The sequence below is a fragment of the Melozone crissalis genome, unplaced genomic scaffold, assembly GCF_028551555.1.
Source record: "Melozone crissalis strain CALT ecotype California unplaced genomic scaffold, PUWL_Pcris_2 ptg000038l_1, whole genome shotgun sequence".
NCBI lineage: Eukaryota > Metazoa > Chordata > Aves > Passeriformes > Passerellidae > Melozone > Melozone crissalis.
In genome coordinates, this window is record NW_026535816.1 from 5,873,796 (window position 1) to 5,900,159 (window position 26,364).

Sequence of the window (26,364 nt, forward strand, 5' to 3'; positions counted from 1 at the left end):
TGCTCCTTACTTTTTTATTTAGAAAAGTGTTTGTGCATCATACTTCACATATTGTCAGGTGTAGGGAATAACACTGGAGGATTTTAGCAGTCAGCAGCTTTTCTTTTTCCAGTATTGCCCTTAGTGTGGATATAACTGTTGTGTTTTCTGATTACTGTTGTGTTTTCTGACCCTCAGTGCCTTTTGTTAATGAGCTGTTCATTACGTTTTATTTTCGCCTTGCAAAACACTTACCTGATAACAGCAAAAAAAAAAAAAAAAAAAAAAAAAAAAAAAAAGAGTTTCATTTTCTCATTTCCTTACATTTCTTTCCTTACAAAAGGTGTCTCATTTCCTTATTGCAGTCACAATTCAGCAGGTTTGAGGTGCCCCTTCCCGTGTGGCAAGGATTGGCATCGACACCAGATCCCTGCACCTCGAACCAGATTCCTTTGGATTTTTGGATCCATTACCTTGTGATTGGTGCTTGGCTACTTCACCAACTACAAACTGGTGCAGAATTAGGTCTAATATGATAATAATTTCCCCTGAAAAGGGAACCCAGGTTCCTGGGAGTGAACAGGAGCCTGCTCTCTCTGATGCTGAGGCTGGCATATTCAGGAGATGAACACCCAGAGTCTCTATTTGCCTTTCAAATGAACTCTCAGAATGAATGCAAACAACTCATTTTACCTCTGTAACTCAGCTCCTGCACCCACAGGTGGCATTAATGATTTGTTTTTCCAAAACACCGCAACATCTGCACTTTTGCAAGGAGATGAATTGCAGCTCAAGGCTTTTGCCTCTTGCTGAACACGAACCCGCTGGCTTTCTGGAAACATTTTGCCATCCTCAGACATCCTTGCCTGTTAATGTTTATTTACACTGGTGATCCCAGGGCTCTGTGGCCATTTCAGTCACCTGCACAGCTCTTGGAGTTGCAGCCATTCTAGAGACTCGCTCAGCAGTTTCAGTTTTACCTGCACATTTTTGTCAACCCCCTCCTTTTGCTCCAGCTGCAGAGATGTGGCAGAATTTTATTTATTTGTATTTGTCTCAGACCAGGTTGAAAAGTTCCTGGCCAGTTGTCACTTTGTCACTACCTGGGTTTTAAGCCACAGTTGAAATTGTGCCAGGACAGGCAAGAGATCTATTTAATCTGCTGAGGTCCCCTCCAAACCTATTTCTACAGCTTTCTGGTACTTTTCAATAAGGATATATTTTTTTTTAATTTTTATTTTTAAATTCTTCCTTTACTGACAATTTTTTTTCCCCTTCTAACATTTGACTTTGAAGTTTGTGTGCATATACTTGACATAATGACAGGCTTTAAAGCAAGAATTGATTTTTTTTTTTTATGGAATTGAAGTCTGTCCTCTCAGTGTCCCATTCTGATTCTTCCCCCTCTCCTTGAGGAATATGATCCCAGAATGATGTGATCATTCTGTGTGATGACCACACTGCTGTAGTGGTGGTGTTTGGATGCATCAGTGAGGAATATTTTTAAGAACATTTCCTATTCTTTCAGTTAAGCTTCAATAAATCAAGGAACAGCAAAACTGCTGTGTGACCTTGACCAAAAATAACGCACTTCAAGGACCTAACACAGAGTAAGCAGTTCCCAGACAGTTTGGAGAGCATAAATTGCTGGTCTAGATTAATCACCCAGTAATGATCACACCTATAAAGAATTTATAATTGGTTTTTATGGAAAATATGCAAACAGCACCCTTGCCCCAACCATGCAAGAGTAACAATTAATTTATCAGTGTCATCTGTACAATAACAAGCTGCCAGTCTAAAATCCAGCTTGTCCTGAGAAGAACTTTCAGTTCAGAGGAAATCTTGGAAGGCAGATTTAGACATGCATTTTGTGCCAGCTGACCCAGGCATTTAAGCTGCCTCCATTCAAACAGGCAAACGACTTGCTTGTGGTTTTTATTTGCACAAAAAGCAGAGTTATAGGTCTGTGCCTTGCCATGAAACTGAACACCAAGTTACCAGCTGGCAGCAGAGATAAGTGTTGGCTTCCAACATGTCCGGTGTAGTATTTTGGATTTATTTTTCCCCAACAGCAGTAATAAGCAAGAAGGTGCTGTAGAGTGACTGCACCCATTCATAATGGCATTGCTTCTCCCAAAACCTAACTGCAAAAGCATTGCTGGCATTTATTGAATGTTTACCTTCAATATCACCAAAGAGATGAGCAATAATTTCCCAGGAATATTACAAACATATAGTAGCAGTCCCTGCTTGAGACTCTCAGACCTTTTAAATCCAATTTTGATTTGTTCATATGCCTGACTTATTGCAGAAGACATTTCTTAGTATTTGACATCTCCATTTATGAAGTCTTCCTTTAGATCAGGAGCATACAGCCTCAGCGTTTGTTTTTTATTAAAAAAAAATAAAGAATGACCTGCTGCAGGAGCTTTTGGGGCTCCTAAAGAAGCCCAAAGAGAACAAGAGAACATTATTTGTCAGATGGGTCAATGTAAAAACCATAATACTGACTGCACACCTCCTAAAGGCTCATGTCTGCAGGCAGAAAACCTGGCAGGGAAAATCTGGCTGCCTTCTGGTGCATCCTCAGTGCAGAATAACAATAGTGCAAGACAATAATAGAGAATCTGCTCTCAGAGTTAATAGTCATACATCCACTTCAGGTATTTTTAGTGATCCTGATGGGTTCCACGTCTACAGAAATGCTGGGGCTTGTCCCTTACATTATAGAGGATGTTTCCAAAATGAAAGAAAAAAAATTAAATTCTGTAGAAAAGAAGGGAAAATGTGAAACATTCCAGAATGAATAATCCCCTCCCAGTAGCAATTTTAACTCTTTTGGTGAAAATGCAGTCCCAGAAGCACAAACTTGACTTCAGCAAGCACTTCAAGCGTTGCTCTTACACTGTACTGAGCTCTCTGGGCTTAACCTGAAACACAAAGAAGTTGAGTAGTTAATGGAATTCTCTTTTTTTTTTGAGTAATATTTGTGTCAGGCAGGATTTTTCAAATTAAGAATTTAGATACCGATTATAACATTGGTATGCAAGGCACAAGGAGGAACACTCATTAATGTAAGTACAAATTGAAGGGATGTGAGACACTGAAAAAAATCCAAATTATAATAAATAGGAATATAATCATTTTTTCTAAGCAAAAACTTCTGTGGATTGCAAACAAACAGCACTAAACTTTGGGGCAGTCAATGTGGGAGAGTTGTGAAAGATGGTGACAGGAAAATGCAGAAAATGGACAAGGCAGGGTTACAGTTTCTTTTCTCCATTTATTCGTTTTCCATTCCTTTTGTCCAGGTACAAAATATAAATTGATTTCTATGATTTCCATTGATTGACAAATAGCCTTAAAGAGGCTTGTTGATGTTAGGTTTAAGAGGAGGTTTATGGAAGAAGTGTAATTGTGTGGTAGCATCCGGATCTTAGCTTGGAAACAGAGCCCCCAAAGGACCTTCACTATTCCTGCCATTATCCCACACAATTCATGGGTGCAGAAACACCAGGGCAACCAAAGACTAACTCATAAGAAAAAAAAAAGAAAATCTGCTTTCCATAAATAGACATTCATTTTTTTAAAAAATGGCAGAAAAGGAAACACAGAACTCAGAGAAACAGATTGCTTTTTATGGCTGCATTTTTAGCACTTTTCATGAATGACAATTACAGCGGAAAAACAGCTTCTCTAGTACACTTTTCCTCAATATTATGTGTCTGTGAGTACAAATTTACATACAGGGCTAATAGGGAAAGATTTTTAGGGTGGCATCAGTCATTTAGTGCATACATTAATTCCCATTGAAACTTTATTTGATCATGTCTTTTCAAGCTATGTCTCTCTAGAAAGTTAATGAAAGATTGTTTTTTTTTTTTTTTTTCACTAGTCACAAATATCATCTGCTAATTTAAACCTACCTGGGGTTGTTTATTCTGTACCATGGAGGAACATAAAAGCTGATATTCTTTTGGAAAGAAAGAAGCATATTTCTCCTGGTGTGCCTGGAGATGAAATGGAGAATCAGAAGATCCCATTGACCCCACATTCCTTTGAAGGTGTCACAGCATCCTGATGCAGGTCAGGGTTTGGGGAGCACAGCAGAGCCCTCAGGGCAGGATTTGCACTTTTCACTTCTGAAATGTTCTCCTTTGCTATTGTAGATGTATTGATCAAATGAGAACATTAAGAAGACTTGTTCCTCCTGTTTACCGGCCCAGGAAGAAGCCACTCACATGCTCACTCATTAATTGTATGTAGTCCAGTTAAACCAAGTAAATAATGAATTTGACTGAATCAAGGAGGATGGATACCATAACATTATGGTGCCTTAGCATCAGAGACCATGGAAGCTAAGGGAATTTTCCAGGAGAAACAGACTGGAGATTTTGATGCAGGTTAATCTTTAGAACCAGTACAGGCTGCATATGTCATAAACTACAGGAGCATTTAATAAACAGCTATTTTAGTTTATTAGGTAGAGTAGTTTAATTTTGGCATCCTGAAATAACAGATGAGACACTTTGCTCCGTTTCATTTTTATATGAATTGATACGGCTCTGCTTTTTTTTTTTGTTTCATTTATTTTGGAGGATTTGCAGATCTTCTTTGACAGCCCATTAAAGCTGTCAGGAATTTTTCTACATCATTGCCTTTAATTCCAGTCCTGTCTCATTTTTTCCCATCACATTTTCCTCTCCTCTCCATGTCTCTGGCTGTTGTCTACTTGTTTTCTTTGCGGCTCTCTTGCTGCTTTGCTTTCTGATTCATTATTTGAAGTAAAACTTTCTCCACGTGATGAAGGATCACAGGCATGAAAAACATGATATATTCCTTCCTCCAATGCAGGCATTTATCCCAAATGGCAGCCAGGAGCTTCTGAGTGATGTGGTTTCAGAGTATCTCTTGAATCCCTGTAGCTTCAGCAGAACACTGATTACTTCTCTGATAATGTTGTTCAAACTCAAAAAGACTGTCAGTAATGTAGGAAAGATAAGTGGAAGACCAATCTGAATTTGATGTGAGGAGAAAGTGCACTGGAACAAAATAAAATCCCTTAAAAGCAAAGCCTCATAAAAACAAACAAGGCTAAAACTGGGCTTGTGTTTATTATGGGATGTGTTGCAGAGGCTCAAAACTTTGACATTTTTACTCGTGCTCTCTTGAATAGCTGGGAAATGCATCAAATAAATGCTGTTTATATCTGATAGAGACAGACAGATGAATAGATTTCAAATGTCTGGAGCACTGGGAGCTGTTTGCAATCACAGCCCTGAATTTGCTGCACTTAGATGGGACAAGATTTTCAGAAGTAATGAGTAGCCTCGAGTGTCTACATGCTGATGCCACAAGGGGACCTGCTCTAAGATCTGGCTGTAAATTACATTTGTCTCTTTCCCTACATGTATTCCCAGCTAGGCACCAAAAATAGAATCCAGCTGGATCAGTAAAACCTGTTAATTTGGCTTTAAAAGGAATTCTTATGGAGAAAATTCTCAATCTCCTCAGCTGGGGATTTCTGATGGGGAAGGGTCAGGATAAGGGGTTTGATCACGAAACAACGGGGCTGGTGAGGAGAACTAGCAGCAGAATTAATGACCATTCCTTCAGTGGTGTCCCTGTGCGTTAATAATTTAATGTTATTAAATGTTTCCATTCAATAACGTTATCAGGGGATAAAGGCACAGAAAGTTGTGCAGTGCAGTTTCCACAGGTATCATTGTTGTTTTTAATGAAGGAATGGGACCATTGTTGGCTTAAGCATGATTTATTGCTTAGATAAACATTAGTTTTAGAGGGTGTGAGATTTTAAAGGAGTAAGTTGTTGGTTATAGTTTAAAGTAGTTATAAGCTTTTGTTATAAGATAAAATATAACTTTCTAGTTTAATGGATAGATGTTATAAAGTTTATTTTTTTTTAAATTTATCTTGATTTTGATGTATTGCAGATACTTTTATTTAATAGGTTGTCATTGAACATAAACATATATATTTCTATTATAACTTTTAAACTCTTGGCTTACTTTATATAATTACACTTCTACATTATAAACTTTTCACTATCTTAATATAGTTTTTACTTACTTAAGGTATATTTTTAATTACAACTGTAGAAACATAAGTTTAAATTTGTTTTTAATACTGAACAAAAAGAAGCACTGAAGTCCTTTGTTAACTTATTATGTGTTCTGGACCTTGTATTTTAGGTATGAAAATAAATGAACAGGTTAAGCAAAACCATGTGAATCAACTTGTTGAGTTGTTATTTTATAAGCTGAAGCATCTATTAAACCAGGTTTTATTTTTCTTCATTGTAGTCAATGGCAGTATTCCCAGTAGTGTTATTAAACACAGGAATAGGCAAGAAAGCTGATTACACCTGAATTAAAAGAGGGCAGAATAGATTGTTCTTTCATGAACTTGGAGCTTATTAAAAACTTTTTTTTTTTTATTTGGGATTTTATTGTTGGCTTCTGATTTTGTTTTGTTTTTACTGAGATAGCATCGAGCAGTCACTCTTTGCATGAAAAGTGCACTAAAACTTGATTAAAATATTTTAATGAGCCACTGAGGGACTGCAGTGATGCCTTCCCGTGTTAGAGGGACTGTGCCATGCAAACTCAGAGCTCAAATCACAATGTAAAGCTGAAACAGGAATTATATATATATATATATATACCAACAGAAAGGGCAAAGTTTATTAGAAGCACAAATTGAATAATCGTAGATTGCGTGAAGGGCGCATGAAAAACCTCCTGAAGTCTAAACACAACTAATACGGGTGAGTTAATTTACTCTCTCTCATCCTGAACATTCTGATTTTCCCAGATACTTTCTCAGAAACAAAGTGAAAGCTAAGATGCTCACCCAGTGTCTTGGTTCTACCTTGACTGTGAGGAAAAATTCTGAACGCATAGCACTGATGAAAAAAAACCTGAAATTTTGTGTGATTAAAATCCAGCGTGCATTTAAAAGCCTAACAATAGCATCTGGATGGAATTTAGGCGCCCACATCCAAAGCTGCAGGTTTGAATCTCTCAGTGCTGATGATATATTTTGGCAAGATTTGGGAAAGGATTAGATCTGTGAGATGACAAGGACTTAAATAATTTATCAGAGCTGGATGTGGAGAATCAGTGTCTGAAGAAGACCCTGGATACCCACTTATATTTTACATGAAAAAGATAATGGATAAAATACAGAAAAAGCCTTGGACTGCAGCTGACCAGATGTCTGCTGGAAATACAAGAGAGAGGAAACAGTCCTGGATGTTCTTGATTGTACACTGGCAGGTCTTGCTCAAATAATAACAAGCTATGCAGGAAATATCATAAAATGACACAAATTCTCTAAAAAACCATTGCTTTTAGTTTTATAAGTTTCCAAGTATTTTTAGGATTTCTTTTACTTATTTATTTATAAATTATTTTACTTACTTAATTTACTTATATTTTATACTTTATTTAATTTTATTTATTTATTTATTCATTTATTCATTATTTATTTATATTCATTAATAATAAATTCTCTTATTATTTTAGGATTCTTTTATTATTCAGTAATAAAATGATTATCTAAATTGTCAGTAATTTAGATAATCATACTTGTACAAAATTTTGAAGATTATAAGTTCTTAACAGATCTTTACAGTCTCATGTAAATGTTCCCTTTCCTAATGCTTTTTTAAAAATTTTGTATTGGCTTACTTACAATTGGGAAAATATAATGATGGGTTATTGGAAATATCTCCATTTTCTCTGAATTTGTTTCTGGAGTAATTTAGAAATACAAGAGAGAGGAAACAGTCCTGGATGTTCCTGATTGTACACTGGCAGGTCTTGCTCAAATAATAACAAGTCATGCAGGAAATGTCTTAAAATGACACAAATTCTCTAAAAAACCTTTGCATTTAGTTTTATAAGTTTCCAAGTATTTTTAGGATTTCTTTTATTTATTTATTTATTTATTTATTATTTTATTTACTTTCTTTACTTTTATACCTTATTTACTTTTATTTATTTATGATTTATTTATATTTCTTATTAATAAATTCTTTTATTATTTTAGGATTCTTTTATTATTCAGTAATAAAATGGTTATCTAAATTGTCAGTAATTGAGATAATCATACTTGTACAAAATTTTGAAGATTTTAACTTCTTAAATGACGTTTATTGTGTTATGTAAATGTTCCCTTTTCTAATGTCTTTTGAAATTTTATAGTGGCTTCTTTACAATTGGGGAAACATAATGATGGGTTATTGGAAACATCTCCATTTTCTCTGAATTTGTTTCAGGAGTAATTTAGATTAATGAGGCAAAAATAGCACTTTTAAAATCAGTCCTAAATTAAACTCCCACCCAAACACTCTAGACTTTCTTCCCCATTGCTGGCACTCTGTCCACTTCAGCATCTTGACAGAAACAAAACCATCTGATGGGGTTCCAGCTGGAGGTGTGTGGGCATCCCCTCCCACCTGTGGGTCAGCACAGGCTCTGACCTCGGGATAAACACCTGGGAACTCTCATGGACAGGCTTGGAGCTGGAACTGAGCTTAACTTAACCTGGAGCTAAACCTGAGCTGCATTAAAGTCCATTTTCAGGGCCAGGCAGCGCTGGAACAGACTCAGGGCTGTGCCACTTGGAAATAATCTCTCCTTGATCTTCATTGCCCCGGTTTTGTTTAAGGCTTTGAGCTTCAAAGCCAGTGGTGTGAATTTGTGTGAAAATCCACATTTGCATGTGTGAGGCATGCAGAATTCATCCTGTGCAGGTGTCATTCTGGGGGATGTGTCCTGGTGCATTAGGCAGGAGCAAGGGCAACGATGCTCCTTGCTCAGAAGATGAAATAAATGGTGGATCCTTTGAAATACATTTTTTTTTTTTCTAGAGAAGATATGATTAGTGGTACGCCTTTTGAATAAATTCTATGTGTCTGAAGGAGAAATACACTTCTAATGAAAAATAGTAATACCCAGGGAAAACCTTCTATGTATGTGCAGCCAAAGAGTTACAGGAAGGCAGAGGAAGGAGGAAATTGCTTGCAAAAGGATGGATGAAGTAAGATTATTTTGGAGATGAGAAATAGATCTTTTCTCATCTCCAAATAGTACTTTTCTTAGCACCTCCCAGGATATGTCCTGTGTTTTTCATTTTACTGGCTTAAGGGAAATGCTTTTATTTCCAGAACACAAACCAAGGCACACAAGAGGAATGCCCAGAGTAGGCAGTGCAGAAGGAAATGTCAGGGACTGAAGGCAAAATACTCATATCAGATTGCATTCTTTTGTTCACAGTGATACTGGAATTCATTCATCCAGCTCAGTAAAACCCAAACCTTCGTCTTTCTCAAGCCACCACAGGGCTTTTTCCAGAGACACAGTGAATGATGGGAGGATTCATGATAGAAGAAGGTCATCTTCCTTGGCTGGGCTTGTTCAGCTCCCTCTGCACAATCAGGAGTGATGCCCACCCCTCCTGACACCAGGATGTTGGAAAAGGTGTTTATGACTTTATTGAATGAAAAAATACAACATGAAGGAGAATTTGTTTAGAGGATTACCTGAGTTGTGATTTATAGCTGAAGATAGATCAAAGGAAATACTGCAAAGCTCAATTCATTTTTAAAGATGATATTTCTTGGTCGGGTAGCCTCAAATTAAATATTGCAAAGTCTCATCATTTTCATGTGTAGAAGACACCACACTAGATGGATTTCTGTTTTGTCTGGATTTCCCATCCTTCCATTTCTGATGTGTTTACATGAGGGTATTTTTAGGACTTTCTGTTTTCCTGGTTTAGTAGCATCAGAGTGCTGTGAATAGCTTAACAATTCCCTGGAACTTTACAGGACCTTAACCTGAGAGAGCAGCCTCCTAATTATAAACTGATTACTGGGAGGAGATCAAGAGGACACCAAGGATTTGTTTTAAGCTCTTGAAATACACACCAGTCCTTGGATTTTGCCTGACGCACAGCCCTGGGCTGCACAAAAATGTGTTTTTATGCACCCCCCTCTCCTCTCCTGTTCCTTTGGTGAGCAGGTCACAATGAAGAAAGCTCAGAAATTTTATGAGTGTCTGATGTGTGTGTCTGGTTGGCAGAAAAAAAATTGTTGAAAGTCAAAATTGGGATGTCTGGGCAAAATTCTGGAGCAAAAAGGCTCTGCTGCCAGACTGAAGCTGTGATGGTAGATGCAGATTGGTACCCAGAAAATAGGTTTGGGATCAATTAGCTTTTATCTCATGTACCTGTAGTGGCTAAACCAGAATTGGTTTTACCCCTCAATTAACAACTTGGTGATTGTATAGCCCTCCATGAAGAAAAGAGATGAAAGGCCCTGCTTGGAGCTCCAATCTGCATAGAGGAATTATGCTTTCCTTTAGTTATTCAATAAACATGGCAATTTTTCACTTGGAAACAAATTTTTTGTAGGTTCAGGAATTTGGGAATCTGTGCAATTCCATTTACGAGCAGGATTAGATGGTAATGATTTAATTGATGGTTGAGCATGCAGACAAACCATGCATAAAAGATCTTTTCAATAATTATATCTTTTCATGGAGCAACAGGCTTTTGTAATTTAGGTCCCAGGCAGTAATTACCAACCAGATGCTATTTTAGGTACAGTCTGCAGCACACCCTTGGAACTTACTAGGAAATCCAAACAAACACAAAACCACTGCTGGAACACTTGAGGCAGAAAGGTGAATTAAACAGAGGTAACGTGGAGTCACACATGAATTGCTGTGAGAATATTGTATGTATTATCATGGTAACCTCTATCTGGGGTCGCTGTCATGGAGCTGGTTTGGGTGGAATAATTTTTTTTTTTTAATGTTTTGCATTAAATCTTCTGTGTCAGGAAGTTCAGGTTTTGTTTGCAGGCGTTGGATGTGGAAACAAAGGGATGAATTGTTTCCTGATTTGGAGGTTTGGCCCTGGTGGGAGCTCAGGCACCCACAGGAGCTGCTCCCTGCATCTGCCACACCTTGCCATGCGAACAGAGCACACAGACTAAATCTGAGGCTTGTTTGCAAACTGGGAAAGCCATCCGTGTAACAGGGTGTGAGGGGAGTCTGGGTGAGAGAAATAATGCAGTTTTGGAACAAGATAATGCCATACTCTGAGAAACATGAGGCGTTTTACTTCTGTGAGGAGCCAGGATTTGTCAGCACTGAATCCAGGGTGTTTTGCACACTGTAGTGCTGTTCACTCCTCTTAAACCCTGAAATGTGGGCTTTACTCAGGCACCCGAAACCAATAATGATTTACAGCTTTCTTTTTTGCTGTTTTTGGTGATTTTTTTTTTTTTTTTTTTTTTTTGCTTTGTCACAAGTAATTACCCTTCTTAAAACTGTTCACAGCAGGCGCCAAAGGGGAAAGGAAATTAATACAGAGCTGTAAGTGCAAATCTCCTTTCTTTAGACATCCTTTCTCTTAAGGACTGCAGCATTAGAGTTTGCCGTGCCTTTGGTTTAAATAAAAATTCCAGAGGATATTTCTCATTTAATTGTTGTAATTTGGACAGCTGGATTGTTCTATCTGTTCCCCTGAATCCTCTGGTAGCTCCTTTTATAAACACAGCTCTCTCACTTGTCTGTTTGCTCTCTGTGTGGCTGAACATTGTATTAGACAGGTGTCACAATGTTCTGACATCTCAGGCTGTGTTATGGCCTCAAACATTTTATTAAGATACTTATTCAAACACCTGAAGACACCAAACGTTTGATGTCTTTAGGAACAGACATGAGTAGCCATTGATTTTGTGATTTGCCGTCACCTTGGATTCCGCAGCATTCATCAAAAGTGTTTCAGGCCTGGCCATTACTATTCACTCATTAAATTGAAAACTGGCAACTTAATTCCATCATGCCCTTGCATCCTGCAGCAGCCCTGACATCCCTGCAATTTTGCACTGTTACCTGAAGAGCAAATCCCCACCTTTGTGATGAAGATGGCATTGCTGTGAGGTGAGTGAGCGGCAGATGAAAGGTGAGCAAAGGCTGAAGCAGCTCATTACCAGCCCTGTCTGCCGGGCCTGGGCTCACTGGGAGAGCTCACATGTGAGGGATGAAAACAGCTGAACCCACCTGTCCAGCAAAAATCACCGAGGGAAAGAGGGGGAGGGAAAGATTTTGAAGATGGGAGGAGGTAAAACAGCAGGTATCAGAAGTAAACAACAACAACACCACCACCAACAACACTACCAACAACAATAATAATAAGAATAATGAGAATAATGTAATAATAAAGTAATAATAATGTAAAAAGATAAATAATAGTAATAACAAATAATAATAGTAGTAATAATAACAATAATAAAGTAATATATAAGACAATAATAAATATATAATATATATAAATATATAATATATATTTATACATAATATATAATTATTTATATAATTATATAATTATATATAATACATATTTATATATATATAAATATATATAAATATATATAAATAATATATAAAACAATAATAAAGTAAATAATAATAATAATGATGATGATGACAATAATAATGATAATAATAACAATAACAATAACAACAAAGTAATAATAAAAATAATAATGTAAATAGATAAATAATAGTAATAACAAATAATAATAGTAGTAATAATAACAATAATAAAAATAATATATAATAGTAAATATTAATAATAATGACAATAATAACGATAATAATAACAACAACAATAAAGTAATAATAGAAAATAATAATGTAAATCGATTAATAGTAAAAACAAATAATAATAGTAGCAATAAGAACAATAATAAAAATAATATATAATAGTAAATAATAATAATGACAATAATGATTATAATAATAGCAATAACAATGACAATAACAATAAAGTAATAATAAAAATAATAATGTAAATAGATAATAGTAATAACAAATAATAATAGTAGTAATAATAACAATAATAAAAATATTATATAATAAAAATAATAATAATAAAAATAATAATTATAATAATAATGATAACAATAGTAATAAAGTAGTAGTAGTAATAATAATAATAATAATAGTGGTGCCACCAGTTGACAGTTAAAATGAAGATCTGTCAGGCATATATCTAGGTACCACTTGGAAGTTATTTCTACTGGCAGTGGAATTTCCAAGGCCAGTGGTCTCAGACCTTGTGAAAAGCTGCAGAAGTTTGGAGGTTCAGCTGAAATTTGCAGGTCAAGGGCAGAACAGGGAGTGAGTGGGGCAGAGTGGGACTCGAGCTCTCAGGCAGATTGGAGGAAATGGAAAAGCAATTCAGCAGAGCCCCACACCCAGTCAAAAAGATGCTCCTGATGAAAGAAAGGATAATTTTTTTGGAGCAATCTCAGCCTATTATTTGGAACAATAAATTTTTATTTAAGATGGATTTATAGTAAGAGTAGGAGGAAGTAACTTCCTGTCCTTCCTCATCAAGGGATGACACAGCTCCAATGTCACATTGGAAATTGCTCCTCCTGTTTCAATCCACTTTAGCTTTTCAAGTAGTTTAAGTAGTGTAGAAAGGGAAGAAGTCTTGGGGCATTTACAAACAATTGGGTAAAGATGCAAGAAATTAATTAATTTGGGGCAATCTGACAGAAAGCCTTAGCTCCTGATAAGAATAGCAAAACTTATTTATTTTCCAAAATTGTATTTCTAATTGATTCAAGGCCAGACTTAGAAAAGATGTTCTGAGGACTTACTGTTCTTTTCCTGAAACGTGGTCTGTATTAAACCCATTTGAACTGAAAGGAAAATGCCAACATGTTTGGAGAGCTGAGGTTTTGAAGTGAGGAAACACCAATATCAAAGGTTATCTTCTGGCAGATGGAAGAAATATTTCCACTGGAACAGCAAATATTTGGACTTGAGTTTCACTAAAATACAAAAACTGATTGATGATTTCAGATTTTTTCCTCAGCTATGTGATTATTCTTCAGATGTTATCGAGGGGTTTTTTAAATAATATTTTTTGTTGGGAATTATATATTTTTTTTTAGGAAGACAGAAGTTATGGAAAAGGGTCCAAACTGTTGCATTTTGAAAAGATGCTTATTAAAACTATATTCAATTTTCAGGATGGAATGGCTACCTAATGTAGCTGAACTCTATTTAATATATTGCTTTAAAACTGCCTTTGTGTCAATTACCAGATATAAATTATAGGATTACAGTGACATTCTTGAAACAGAATTTGCCTGCTAAATTGAAAATTACAAAATAAGGGTTCAATATACAATTTGTTATTGTTATTATTGAGAATGGTTACTCCAACTCAATAAAAATATTTTTATTGAGAGTTTTATCTTTGGGTGAGGATCTAACACAAGGTAGCTTATTGACACTTCTAAATTATTCTTTAATATTAGCTTCATTCAAGCTCTTTGAACCAGACTGTTCAGGCACTTCTGACGTCTTGGAATATTTACAGATTTTCCTACATGTGCTGGTACTGGAACACGAATCACTGAATGTTTTTTGGCAAGTTATGAAGTGGTTTAAAGCCATGACCTTTGGGATGGCGCGGTGGGCTAGCTTGAAGCGTGTGGTTAATTAATATGGGAATGATAAATGCATGAGTGCACCCAGAGAATTACGTGATTCTGTTTAAATAGCAATGTAAGAATACCAATCAGGGAGAAAAAAACATGTGCTGCTTACATGAGAAACCTCATGCAAGCCAGCATTGTTTGACCTGTGCTTACAGTGGTTGGATGGAACTACGGTCAATGTGCTTTTGTTTTGTGTGATTGGGCAAAAAACTTATAAAGTGAGTTGTATCATTGAGTTCTTGCTCTGCTGCCTGGGATGTGAGCTGCTGGCATCTTCCCATTGTCATAACCATGTAAGGAGAGTGATGCTGGAAAATAAAGCAGCTCAAGGCACGTTCCTGCAGTCCTGTCCTGTTGGTGATTTGTTCACAGACCCTGGCCAGCAATAGTTCCTCAGGTTTATGGCTGTGTGGGATACCTTGCTATTGATCAGGCTTTTCCAGGGAGGATTCCCAAACTTTGGCTTGCAGGCATTAGCAGGCTGGTGCAACCACTGCCCCTTTTCTTTTCAGGCCTCTGGGCTACATACAAAGACTTAAAGGATGATTCTGCTGGAAAGGTGTCTCAGGAGAAACGTGTGGGCCTGTTTTGACAGAGGAAGAGGCTTTTGCTTGCTTATTAACACAGAAGCAGAAACCAGTATTACTAAAAGGCATTAAAAACAATTTTGAAGTTCATACACCTCCTGTGCTGAGGTGTATTTTATAGTGACATATGGGCCAGAGAGGGATAATTAACACTGCATTCACTGCCAAAATGCCTATAGATGTGTCCCTTGCCAACCATCCATCTCCAATACATCCAGGGCCTAAAGGTGTTCCCACTATTAAGGACAGTACCAAGTTCAAAACTACAGGCCTGTTCTCATCTCTTTTCCATGCCTCTGTGATATCAGATATTCCCTAGAAGAGAGCAGAATGAAATTAACTTCGTAGTGGCATGGAATATTGTTTTGTGTCGCAGCAGCCCTTTATTAATGTGGTGTGTGCAAGCAGGCCAGATCTGCCAAATGAGGAGAGACTGAACTGATCCCTAAAGGCACAAAGAGGTTCTTAATTAGAAGTCATGGACATGTAGGGCTCTTGCTGATGGATGTATAAGTTCAGTTGGTGTAAAAGAGAAGGAAAAGGACAGGAGTGCTACCTTTTTGGGTGCAGTTTGTGTGGTCATACAAGATGTATTTTTGCTCTTTTCCATTTGTTTCTGGGCTCTGCCAGGGAACCTCTCAGAATTTCCTGGAGCTACATGTCAGGGACAGGAGGACTGCTAATTTTGCCAGCATGCCATGCTAATTACTAATTTTGGTAATTTAACACAATGTCCCTTGATAGAAGCACTTCTGTAGCCTCTTGATTTTCTTCTTAATACGAAACACAGATGAGATTCACCACTGACATGTCAAATAGTCTTTCTGCCATGATGACTGTGGACATGAGATGAAACATGAGGTTTCAGTATCCAAACTCCTAAATTATGTGTGAGTGCTGCAAAATTAAAAGCTTTTTCTATCTGGCCTCGTGTACTTTATCAAAACATGTTATCTGCAGAGAAAAAATGAGCAAAAACATTTCCAAAGTGTTTTCTGGCTTTCTGAATAATGAATTGAACTTTAATATTTATTAAATACAAAATAGTAATAAATTACAATTGCACAATTTCTTACAGTTTTTATTAAGATCAAAACTTATTTGTTCAGACTAGATTTATATAAATAAATCACAGTACATTTTTACTTGTGTTCAGAAGATTGTAATACATATTACAAAATTAAGAATTTCTTTGTCCCTCGAACCATCACCGCGAAAAGAATCATGCATTATTTCTACTAAACAAACAAAATGCCCACCTAATTGAGAGAGCCTTGATACAGGTATGGCTCCAAAATTAGACATGAAACATAGAGATACCAGGACTACTTACTGAACAAGAAATAATAAAGTATAGTACAATGCTGATGTGCTACCAAAACCAAAAGGATACCAGAAAACAACACACCTCTCTTCACGCACCTTCGCGACGGGCATCGAGGACGGCAGCTGGCCAGCATGCAAACCGAGTAAAACACCTCAGCTTCACAATGTCTACGCTTGAGCAGAAAGGAGGGGGAGGAGGAGGAGGAACTAAAGAGCCCAGACAAAACAAAGGAGCAAACGAAGAGCCCAGATGTTTGCAAGTCCTCCTGTCACCTTCCCCCTCGCCCCGCGGTGGGCAGCGCCGCCGCCGCGCTCCAAGGAGATGGATGCGCTGCCAGGGAGCTGCAGGGCCCTGGAGATGGATGTGCTGCTGGGGCCCTGCAGAACTCCCAGCTGGGGTTCCTTGCCCAACCCGCTGGGTTGGAAAGGAGCTGTGAACGCAGCTCCTGGAGCTAGCCATTCTTGGGATGCAGCTGGCGCCTGGCGCAACGCGCTGCCACGCTGCCGCCTTCAATCGTGTTGGCACTAATTGCAGCAAGGTTCAGGGTCACCAAGTCTGTCCTGCTGCCCTTTTCTGCAGCACGGGGGACTCCTGTTAACTTCTACAGTGTTGTGGATTACTTTCACTATATGATTCCCCCCCCCCCCTCCCCTAGATAAGAGATCCATTGTTTTCTCTCTTGATACTGAGATGCAATCGTTTGGCAATGCACTGTTCTAAGGGGAAAAAAGTGTCATTCATTTCATCAATGACACTTCAGATGGAGTCACCTGATCAGCTTTTTTCACTTCCTTCTGTTCAAACAAAATGTATTAACAACAAAGTCATTTCTGATGGATTTCTAGCTGGGTCAAACAGATTTTTCTACTGAATTTCCCGGTCCCTGTTTATTGTTTGTTACTTTTAAACCAAAAGTAACAAACAGCTATTTTTTATTTCAGTTGCAGACACATCCCCTCAGTGCTGGAATGTTGCTAGGTGATAAGCATGTAAATCAACGTATCTCTTGTGTCCCTGGCTTTGGGTGCTCATGCTAATATAGCTACATATCATGCTTGGTGTTTAAAACGCGTGAACGAAACCAAACTAAACCAAATCAAACCAAACCAAACCAAAGAATAAAAACAACCCAAAAGCCCCCTCAGCAACCATCCCCTCAAGCCAAGAAGAGTGGACTAAAATAACCTCTTTTTTTTAATTCTTTTGCATTGTCCTTTGCTGTTGTTTCATTTTGTGTTGATCCAGGAGTTCCCCTATGAGCAATTGGATTGTACCTCTATGTAACAACTGTCTCACATGTGCTGCTTTTGTGTTTTATGGATCTGCTGGCACGGAAAACTGAGCCATGCAATGGCTGGTGAGAACAATTGTAACACTGGGCTTTTTATGCTGCATATTGTTTTTCTGTTCTGGTAGTCCCTGCTGTCCCAGATTGAGATGAATATTTGCTTACGCACCGCCAGGGCTTTTTGCAGGGAAAAGCAAAACGAAAGAAAACAGCAATGCTTTTAATGTCTTGTGATTTCAGTGGAAGCAGACACAGAGATACGTGTGCACTCAGCTGCAGAGGAGTTGTGCTGTGAGTGTTTTGTCATGGGAATATCAGGGCACTGTCCACGGCACTCGGCCTCACTGTCAGTAACTCTGAAGGTTTTCCCATTGCCACTCACTGCTTTGTCACAGAACAGCACCTGACACAGAGGCTTGTTATGGAAAACTAGAGGTAACAATTTAATAGCAGGTTGTTAAAGAGCAAAATGGGATTAAAATCTTGCTGAGATGCATTTCTAAGCGATTCTCTTTCCTATTTTAGAGTTACCATACTTGTCACACAGTGTAATAATGCATTCACAGCAAATAAGAAAATAAATGAGGGTTTCAGCTTTGAAATCATTCTTGTGAGCCTACTGGTGATTACCACTGGGAATCACAGCTCAGAGAAGAAAGACTGAGCAGCATTGGGACCATAGCTTTCCCTGGGTTTCCAGTTGAGTTTGTGGCAGAATTATCCATTCCTTCCAGGCTGTGGTATTATTGTAATACAGCCCAAAGACAGCAGCAGTCTACTGGCCAACCAGAACCAGAACAGAAAAATATTTAGGGTCTAGGGAATATCACTGGTTGAGTTTAAAGGTGAAGAGTGAAGTATCCAAATATATAAAATCTCTATCACTCTATAGATGCACTACTATGATAAGGCAGGTATTTGTAAAAAGCACATAGTAATGCCACAGCCTGAGTAACAGTTTGCAAGTCATGAGCAAAAATTAGGAGAATTCAATAAATTTAGGGGGTTTTCCTCATCTCTAAGCCTTTGAAGTCTGCTGGATTCCACTTGAAATGCTGACGGTCACAGAGATATCTTTCCGTGTTTTAGAAGAACTCTGTTCAAAATAATTCTTTTGATAAATTAAATAAACTGAGCATTGTAATAAAACAGAAGAACTGCAACCCACTGGCAATTATAATAATACCACTTTTCAGCTGATGTCCCTTTGAGCTGTTGGCTGATTTATACCTGCAGCATACATTTACAGCAGATCCAAGATCTCCTGCAAGTTCCAAGATATTCTTTACCCAAAAGCAATTCTGATTTTGTGGAAGATCCTCATAGATAGGTTATAAAACTAATTTTTTAGACTTGAGGCCAAAATGTTAGATATTTCTTCAAATCTGTGCATGCATATTTGTGTCAGCAGTGGTGCAGGTCCAAAATGCTTGGTGAACACTGATCACATACAAGATGAGAAGCAATGTGTGTGCACATAAAATTATCTGAACTCTATCTAATGACCAGGGCTCCCTCTCTGTAAGTACACAGCAGACAGCTGTATTGTATAAAACATCCATATTTTGCATTTGCATCTTTTAAACAAAAAAATTCCCACGTAAAGATGTGAGTCAAGTTCTCTGCAGAAGACACTGGAGGATGAGAGAACTCCATGCATGGCTGAATGAGTGGTGAAAAATTTATTCCAGGGTCTCCTGCTTCGGGGTACAAATTTCATTACGTGACAAAATGCAGTGCTTTGATTCATTTTCTTTTAATGGTCAGAATTTGTCAGAATTTACAGTATACCATCATGTAAAACAGCCCTGCTAACTCTACCACAAATAATAAAGGAAGTCTTCACAGGCACTATATATTCGGAACAGCATTTTCAGACGGCATGGGGGTGTGTGTGTGTGTGTTTGTATGATCCAGCATTGCCACCTGGGACACACTTCCAACAGTCTGCAGTGCCGTGGACACGACTCAGAAACGCTGACTGGAAAATCATCCACAAAGGTTGAGGACTAACAACCTCCATGTTATACAGATGGTTATCTCCTCCCTCAAAGAACATGCTGTCATTACAAATACCATATGCATCTTGTTCTCACCCAGCAGAACTTCTTTTACAGTTTTTCAGATTTGAAGGATTTCTGCAAGGAACCATATTAATTTGTTTTCACGTCAGGTGAAAGGAGGCACCAGCTGAGACTGAGGACGCAACTTGTCATCAAAAAATAAGTATCTGATGGCAATCATTCTTGAAAAAAAAATACTAAGAAAGCTAATCATTCACAATACTGCACCTTTTTTGCAAGTACAAGGACAATATTTGTTGCTGCTTCCCATATTTGTTGGTTTACATTGCTATCATTTTGCTTGTAAACCTGGGTTATTCTACTGAACAGAAATGATGACTCCAATTTGGGTAATGCTTACGACCATACAAATAATCTATCAGTAGCAGTAGTGTCAGCTGGAGAATTAATGCTACAAGTGGATAACATCACGCTATTTGAAACCAATAGCTCTTCACACAGTAGAAGACTGAGGGTCCTATTCAGCAAATATTCAGGGTCCTATGGCTGTGGCCACAGAGGTTCCAGAAGCTCTCGCTGAGTCTAATCCTGATTCAGGAACCAAAATGATATGCTGTGTATGTATTTCTCTGCACAGCCTGGATGCGCTGGACACCCTCCCCCACTTGATTCCTGGGAAGGAAAAAAATATGTCTCTGTTTAGCTTTCAGTGACATGAAAAGCAATCCACAGCAATGAAATCTAAAGAAGTTAGCCAGGCATGTATGAAAAGAACAGGATGCCTGTGAAAAGGGAAGAGCTGTCAAAACCTAATTGTGGGCTCTGGCTGCAATGAAATTTATCAAAGAGGGAAGACAGGTTGGATATAAGGATGTAGACAACTTCTGCTAAGAGACACTTGCTGTGCTCTGGGCGACAGTAACCCTTACACCACACCTCGTGTGCCCTGTCAGGACATTCCTGCCAACACTTGCCTGCAGCAGAGAGCTCCCAAATGCCCAGGTCAGCACCTCAAGCGTGGCACTTCAGCCAGCATCTACCCTGTCACTGGGGGCACAAACACCTGGGCAGAGCTGCCCCACTGCTGGCAGCAGCTGTGTTGGGAAGGCATGGAGCCTTCCTCCTGCCATGGGCACTCCCTGCTCAGCCTGTGCTGCTGTGGCACCAGGAAGCACAATTCCCTATGGACACAGGACAAGACTGTGGGATTCTTCCCAGCTTGCAGCATCTTCATAATGCCTGGCAGTCTTTTCTGGAACTGCCTATGGCCAGAGCTCAGAACCAAGCAGGGAAATCTTCAGTGGCACTGTGGTAGCACAGCTGCACTCTGGTGCAGGAAGGAAGCTCAGAGGGGCTGTGAACTGCCTGCCTCCAAGTATTAGTGCCCACAGCATCACTCCTGGCTTCATAAGGGCCCTGTGCTCTTTCCTGTCTTTCAACATTGAGTATAGCTCTGGGGCTGCTCATAAACAAGACACTTCCCTTTGACTGGGAGCACTGCCTGACTCAGCCAGTGAGAGCAACAATGGGAGCAAGTCATGGTAACTTTAGGAAGCAATTTAGTTCGATCTTTGATGAATTTCTGTGTCTCATGACTCAGGATTAGTGTTCCCTGTATTGGGGAGAGGATTAGACAGAGGGATTAAAAGGACATCTTTACCCCACTGGACTCTGTGGAATAGCCCCTGAGGATATGGCTAAGAAAGAGTTCAACAGGAATGCCAAATTTCTGCTGAATAGGTTAAAAGGGTGAGGAAGCCTCTTCGGCAGCCATCCAAGCGCAGAAGACCTGCATAACATTCCTGCTGAATAGGGCCCTAAAGACAAAAAACAAAACAAAACAAAACAAAAAAAAAGCCATAGGAACCTTGAAAAGCTTTTCTGATTGTGTCGCTTCTTATGAGCGCCTCAGATCTCCAAAGACACTTAAACATATTTTTGTCACTGCAGTTAGGCATCCTTTGAGATGTGCTAGTGCCATGGATGATATATTGTTACAAGAAAAGAAGTCAAATTAGGTTGTTGTATATAAAAAAAATAAGTCTTGATTGCTCTGTAAACAAGATCCATTTCTTTACATCAATTAACGGCGAAAGTTACCCAAGATCTTATTTCAAAAGCAAAACCAAACCCTCAATTGAGTGTATAATGTTTGGTGTTTTCATAACTGTATATTACAGACAACAATTACCTTCTGTCTCCCTAAAATTGAAAGGAGCAGAATTAAACCTGCGTGTCACAGTTCAACTTTAAAGCATTTCCAAACCCTTTTCTAGCATTCACCTCATGCACGCGGATCTTGGGTTTGCTCATAAAATTTTATCCAACTTCTAAAGCCGTGTGGGAGAACATTTCTGATCACTGCGAGGGGGAAGCAATAAATCAGAGCCTTACCTCCACGAGAGGATGCCAGTGAGCGATGGGCTTCCGAGGGTACGAGAGCATTTCGTTCCAGTGGTCGCGACCTAGACTCTCTGCATCGTTGCCTACTTGACAAACTCCAATGACCTCATTGTGACCTACACTGTGAAAATGGTCCATAATATTTTTTTCTTAAAATTTTACCTTTGGAACCACACCAGTTGCATATTTCATTCAGAAACGTTAACCGTGGGGGTTTTAGGATTAATTCTTGCCCGGAGAACACAAAGCACTAGGAAATACGTAGGCTCGCTCTTTGCACTTCCCACTGCTCAAAACAATTTGAAATATTGAAATATTTCCCCCCCTTGTAGCACACAAAAGGTTCTTTGCCTGTGTTCTGTAATTAGCTGCAAAGGCAAACAGGCTCTAAGACACGACTTTATAAATGGAGTGTGTGTATGTAAAGGCTTAGCATAAATGTACAAACTGAACATCAGTGCTTAAATGCCCAGTTACCTCAGCTCTGCCAAACACATCTGCAGCTTACTGATGTCAGTTATGGATGCAAATCTATGTTTTAAAATTTAGTAAGGAAGTTCTGCCTGGCAAAACAAAAAAATTTGGAGACTTCTACCAAGCTCAACCTGACGTTAATTCCCCACGTATAGGGAAAAGAACCCACTTTCTTTCTGGGTGCAAATCCAGCGTGCAAGACTCTATCAGCCAATATTTGACAGCTACAGGCATCTCACCGGTCATAATCCATAACAGCTATCGACAAGTTAATTTGGTCAATGTTTTCTGGAGGGACGTCAAAGACTATGGCTTCATTGTAAACGGGATTTAGGGTGTTCCTCTTGGTGGAAGTTTTCCTTTTCTTTAGCCGCCTTCCTTCACACATTAAAGAAACCTTCACGTAGGGATCTGTGTGGGTCATAAGAACAATGTTGATTTTTTTGACAAATGCAAACGGAAAGTGAAGGGAGACTTGTTGTGTGTCCATACCTGCTTGCAGGATTAATCTCCTGGACCTGACTGGGATTGGAGCTTCTCTGTCAGCATGGAATGCACGGGAGGCAGTGCAGCTTTGAAAGCTTTACCTGGTTGACTGCTCATAATGAACTTTTTAGGATCAAGAAGCTCCTTGTTGTGTACCAGCTTCTCAAAGGGTATTAAGATATCCACTGAAGCATGTTATACATGACTATTTTATACAACAGCCTGTGTATCAGCCTATTTATAGCAGCCTAATTACTTGTTAGATTTGTAGGACAGACAGATGATGACAATGTTTTTCACAATGGGATTTACTGATGTATGGTTAAATACAATTCAGAGTGCAACAATTAGTGACTTATATTTCTCAAGAGATTTATAATTATTTTTAAACTCCTGAATGTATCAGAAAAGAAAGCTATTTCTTTGTAGCTCCTTTCTGAACTCTACAATTCCCTGCTAGTATCTAAAAGTAATCTTTGAAATCTTATTTATGTTTATACTTTTTTTTGTGGGCTTTTGAAAGGGTTGCTGAAAGGATTCTGGGATGATCACCACTTTCTCCATACGCCAGCAACAGCAGAACTGGCTCAGTGGCTCTTGGGGACTGTCAGAGAGGGCCAGTCTGTGTCATAGCTGTAACAGTCTGCTGCACAAACAAATGCCCAGTTTTGGGAATGCATTTTGGCCAGCTTGTTTCACTCTGAATTACAGTGGTGGCATTGGAAATAATAATCTTGCACTCTTTCTGAGAGAGCAACTTGTTTTAAACTGTTGCTTGGATCTAAGAGAACTAAAATGTGTTATTTATTTCTCATCAACTCCTGTACTCAAGTAGAGCTCACAGTAAAACCTTCCCCCTCTCAAAGACCATTCTGGGATCTGACAGTGTTGAATTCTTTGTCTTTGGAGGGAAATGGGACAGAAATCCACACTGAGCATTTAATTCATTCCTACCTGATGCTCCTGTGATATCCATTGCCTTTAGATTTCTTGCCTTTATTATTGTAATAGTTAGTCTACCAGCTGTTGGAAGGTAGCAGAGCGAAAACATAAGGTCACCAAGATCCACGTTATCCTGTTCCAAGAAAAGAAAGATAATGTGAAGCAATAATAACAATTTTTCTGCTCCTAGCAGGATTTAAAGATAAAAATATACCTTTGGGGATCTGCAGTAAAAGCTGAATTCTCATTCTGAAACATATCTGAAAAAACCAGCCATCCATGTGCATAAAAAATTCAAGTCACTCTGTTGCCAGACCACCAAAGTTCTCCAGGGTAAATGAGGTTATAGTTTCTAGCACTCAGTCCTTGGAGATGACACACATTTAAATGATGAGGTACCCTGTGAGGGACTGGAAAACCTTTGTTCTATTTTATGTATTTTAGTGATTTGCCTGTTTCACTGAAAAGCAGCCACAAATGTCTGTGCCTTTCTCTCTGGTCTGCAGGATGAAACCCACAGAGACAGTCACAGATAAAACCCCATGGTTTGGGCAGGACAAAGCTTCTTCCAACTCTTAAGTTTGCATGAACTCTGGTGTGACAGGTCTGAAGTGCCTATGGCAATGGGACAGTCTCCACCAGAAGAAGAGTAAGGGTTATTATTAATTTTTGATCATAATAATTACGATAATAACAATGACAACATCCTGTGCCTCACACAGACAAGCTTCCTTAAGATTTATCCTTCTGTTTCATTGATAGAATAATTTGCAACCCTTTCCTCTGTTGATGGCATCAGGGTTCCAGAAAAATGCTAGAAAATTTACAAACCCTGTTTGCAGTTGGAAAGCATCACTATTTTTAAGAGGGAAATGCAGCTCTTTCATTAAGAAAATATCAAAGGAAGGATTGTATTAAATGATTTCTTTTATTTGATTTGCATTTTTTTGACTGAGCAGCGAATTCACACTTTCACAGACCTGCTTCCTGTAACTTAATATTTCATTCTTGACCTAAAATAAAAATAAAATTACTTGATCCTTGAAATTAGCAATATCAAAGCCACATTCCATGTTTTCTAGGGAAGGGAAATGCAGCTGTTGTGGGGTATGTTTATCTTGCTTACTTAGCTTTGTGCAATAGCTTCTCATCTTTCCCAAGCTGGTTCCTTCTCCTTCAGTCACCAAAAGCTGAAGGGTGGTGGGTGACACAGAAGGAAATAAAAATACCTGGAAGGAGCCCCTAGCACGGGTTTGTGTCTGAGGCAGCTGCTGCCCAGAGCCTGTGCAGTCCCTTTGTGTCACTCCAGGAGTTAGCAGGGGACACAAGCAGGACAGAAAGCATTGCTGGCACACAGCTGTAGAAAAATGTGTCAGAAGGGAATTCTGCTCAGTGTCCAACCCCTTGCTCAAGAGAGGCACCTTTGCTTTAGCTCACAGCTCATTCAAATTAAAAACCCAACAGGGGCAGTCACTCAAAAGTGAGTCCTTTCCTTGTGCTGTTATTTAAGAGATGCAGCCAAAGAAGGAAAAGGCTGATATTATGGGCCATTTGTCAGGAATAACCAGCTTTTAACCTTATCACCTTTTCCATTCTGAAGATCAGTGTTTCAGGGTGGCTGAAAAGTCAATAAAGGCTGGGACAATATCGAGGTGGCTGCTATGACTCAGGCTGTTTAGTGCCTCTTGATAGCTCCCACTTGGAAGCAAACCTGCTGCAACAAATTGTGCCACAGACTCACTTGGTGGGAGGATCAAAGCTGCTTGGGATGCTGTGAGAAGTCCTAACAGGTTAAAGAGGTGTCAGCACATCCAGCAGAAATTTCTCTTGGCTAACACCTGCCCTTATCATTACAGGAAAATAACTGACCTCTGAGGTTTTCCCAGCGATCAGCTGGAGCTTGGTACCTATGACCAGGAAAACAGGAAGCAAAGTTTTCACTTGTCCTTCCCAGTGTGAGAGCAACTTCCAACGTGGAAATGTACTTCCCCAGCTCTGAGGGGCTGAGATCCGTAGCTGTGAAATTCTCTCTTGCGCTGCAACTTTAGGGGACCAGAATTTCAAAAGCCATTTAAAGATATTACTGACTGAAGCCGTCTTTTGGGAATTTGTCACTCTTGCAAATATTGATAGGTTGTTTTTCCTGAATTGGTCACTGCCCTTTAGAAGACAGAATCAGCCAGGTTTTCTCTGACCACAAAGGAGCCCATCAAACATCTGTTGTTTTAACTGTGTATTTTGGCATACTTCAATATTGTCAGCTGTGGCATATTTATATGCATAAATATGGACAG

General features: G+C 38.8%; 1 protein-coding gene across 3 annotated transcripts in view; it reads right to left on the reverse strand.

The window, feature by feature from the left end:
• Nucleotides 1–17,648: 17,648 nt before the first annotated feature.
• Nucleotides 17,649–26,364, reverse strand: part of SYT9 (synaptotagmin 9) — a 68,080-nt gene continuing 59,364 nt past the window's right edge. The window contains exons 4-8 of one of the 3 annotated variants that reach the window (XM_054283674.1): nucleotides 24,083–24,203; nucleotides 22,882–23,053; nucleotides 22,160–22,289; nucleotides 21,426–21,582; nucleotides 20,352–20,437 (exon numbers count right to left, since the gene is read on the reverse strand). In XM_054283674.1, the coding sequence (XP_054139649.1) occupies nucleotides 21,475–21,582; nucleotides 22,160–22,289; nucleotides 22,882–23,053; nucleotides 24,083–24,203 (531 nt within the window). In that variant the 3' untranslated portion in view covers nucleotides 20,352–20,437; nucleotides 21,426–21,474. Of the gene's footprint in view, nucleotides 20,438–21,425; nucleotides 21,583–22,159; nucleotides 22,290–22,881; nucleotides 23,054–24,082; nucleotides 24,204–26,364 lie in introns of those variants that run through there. The other 2 variants (XM_054283675.1, XM_054283677.1) reach the window with 2 other exon arrangements.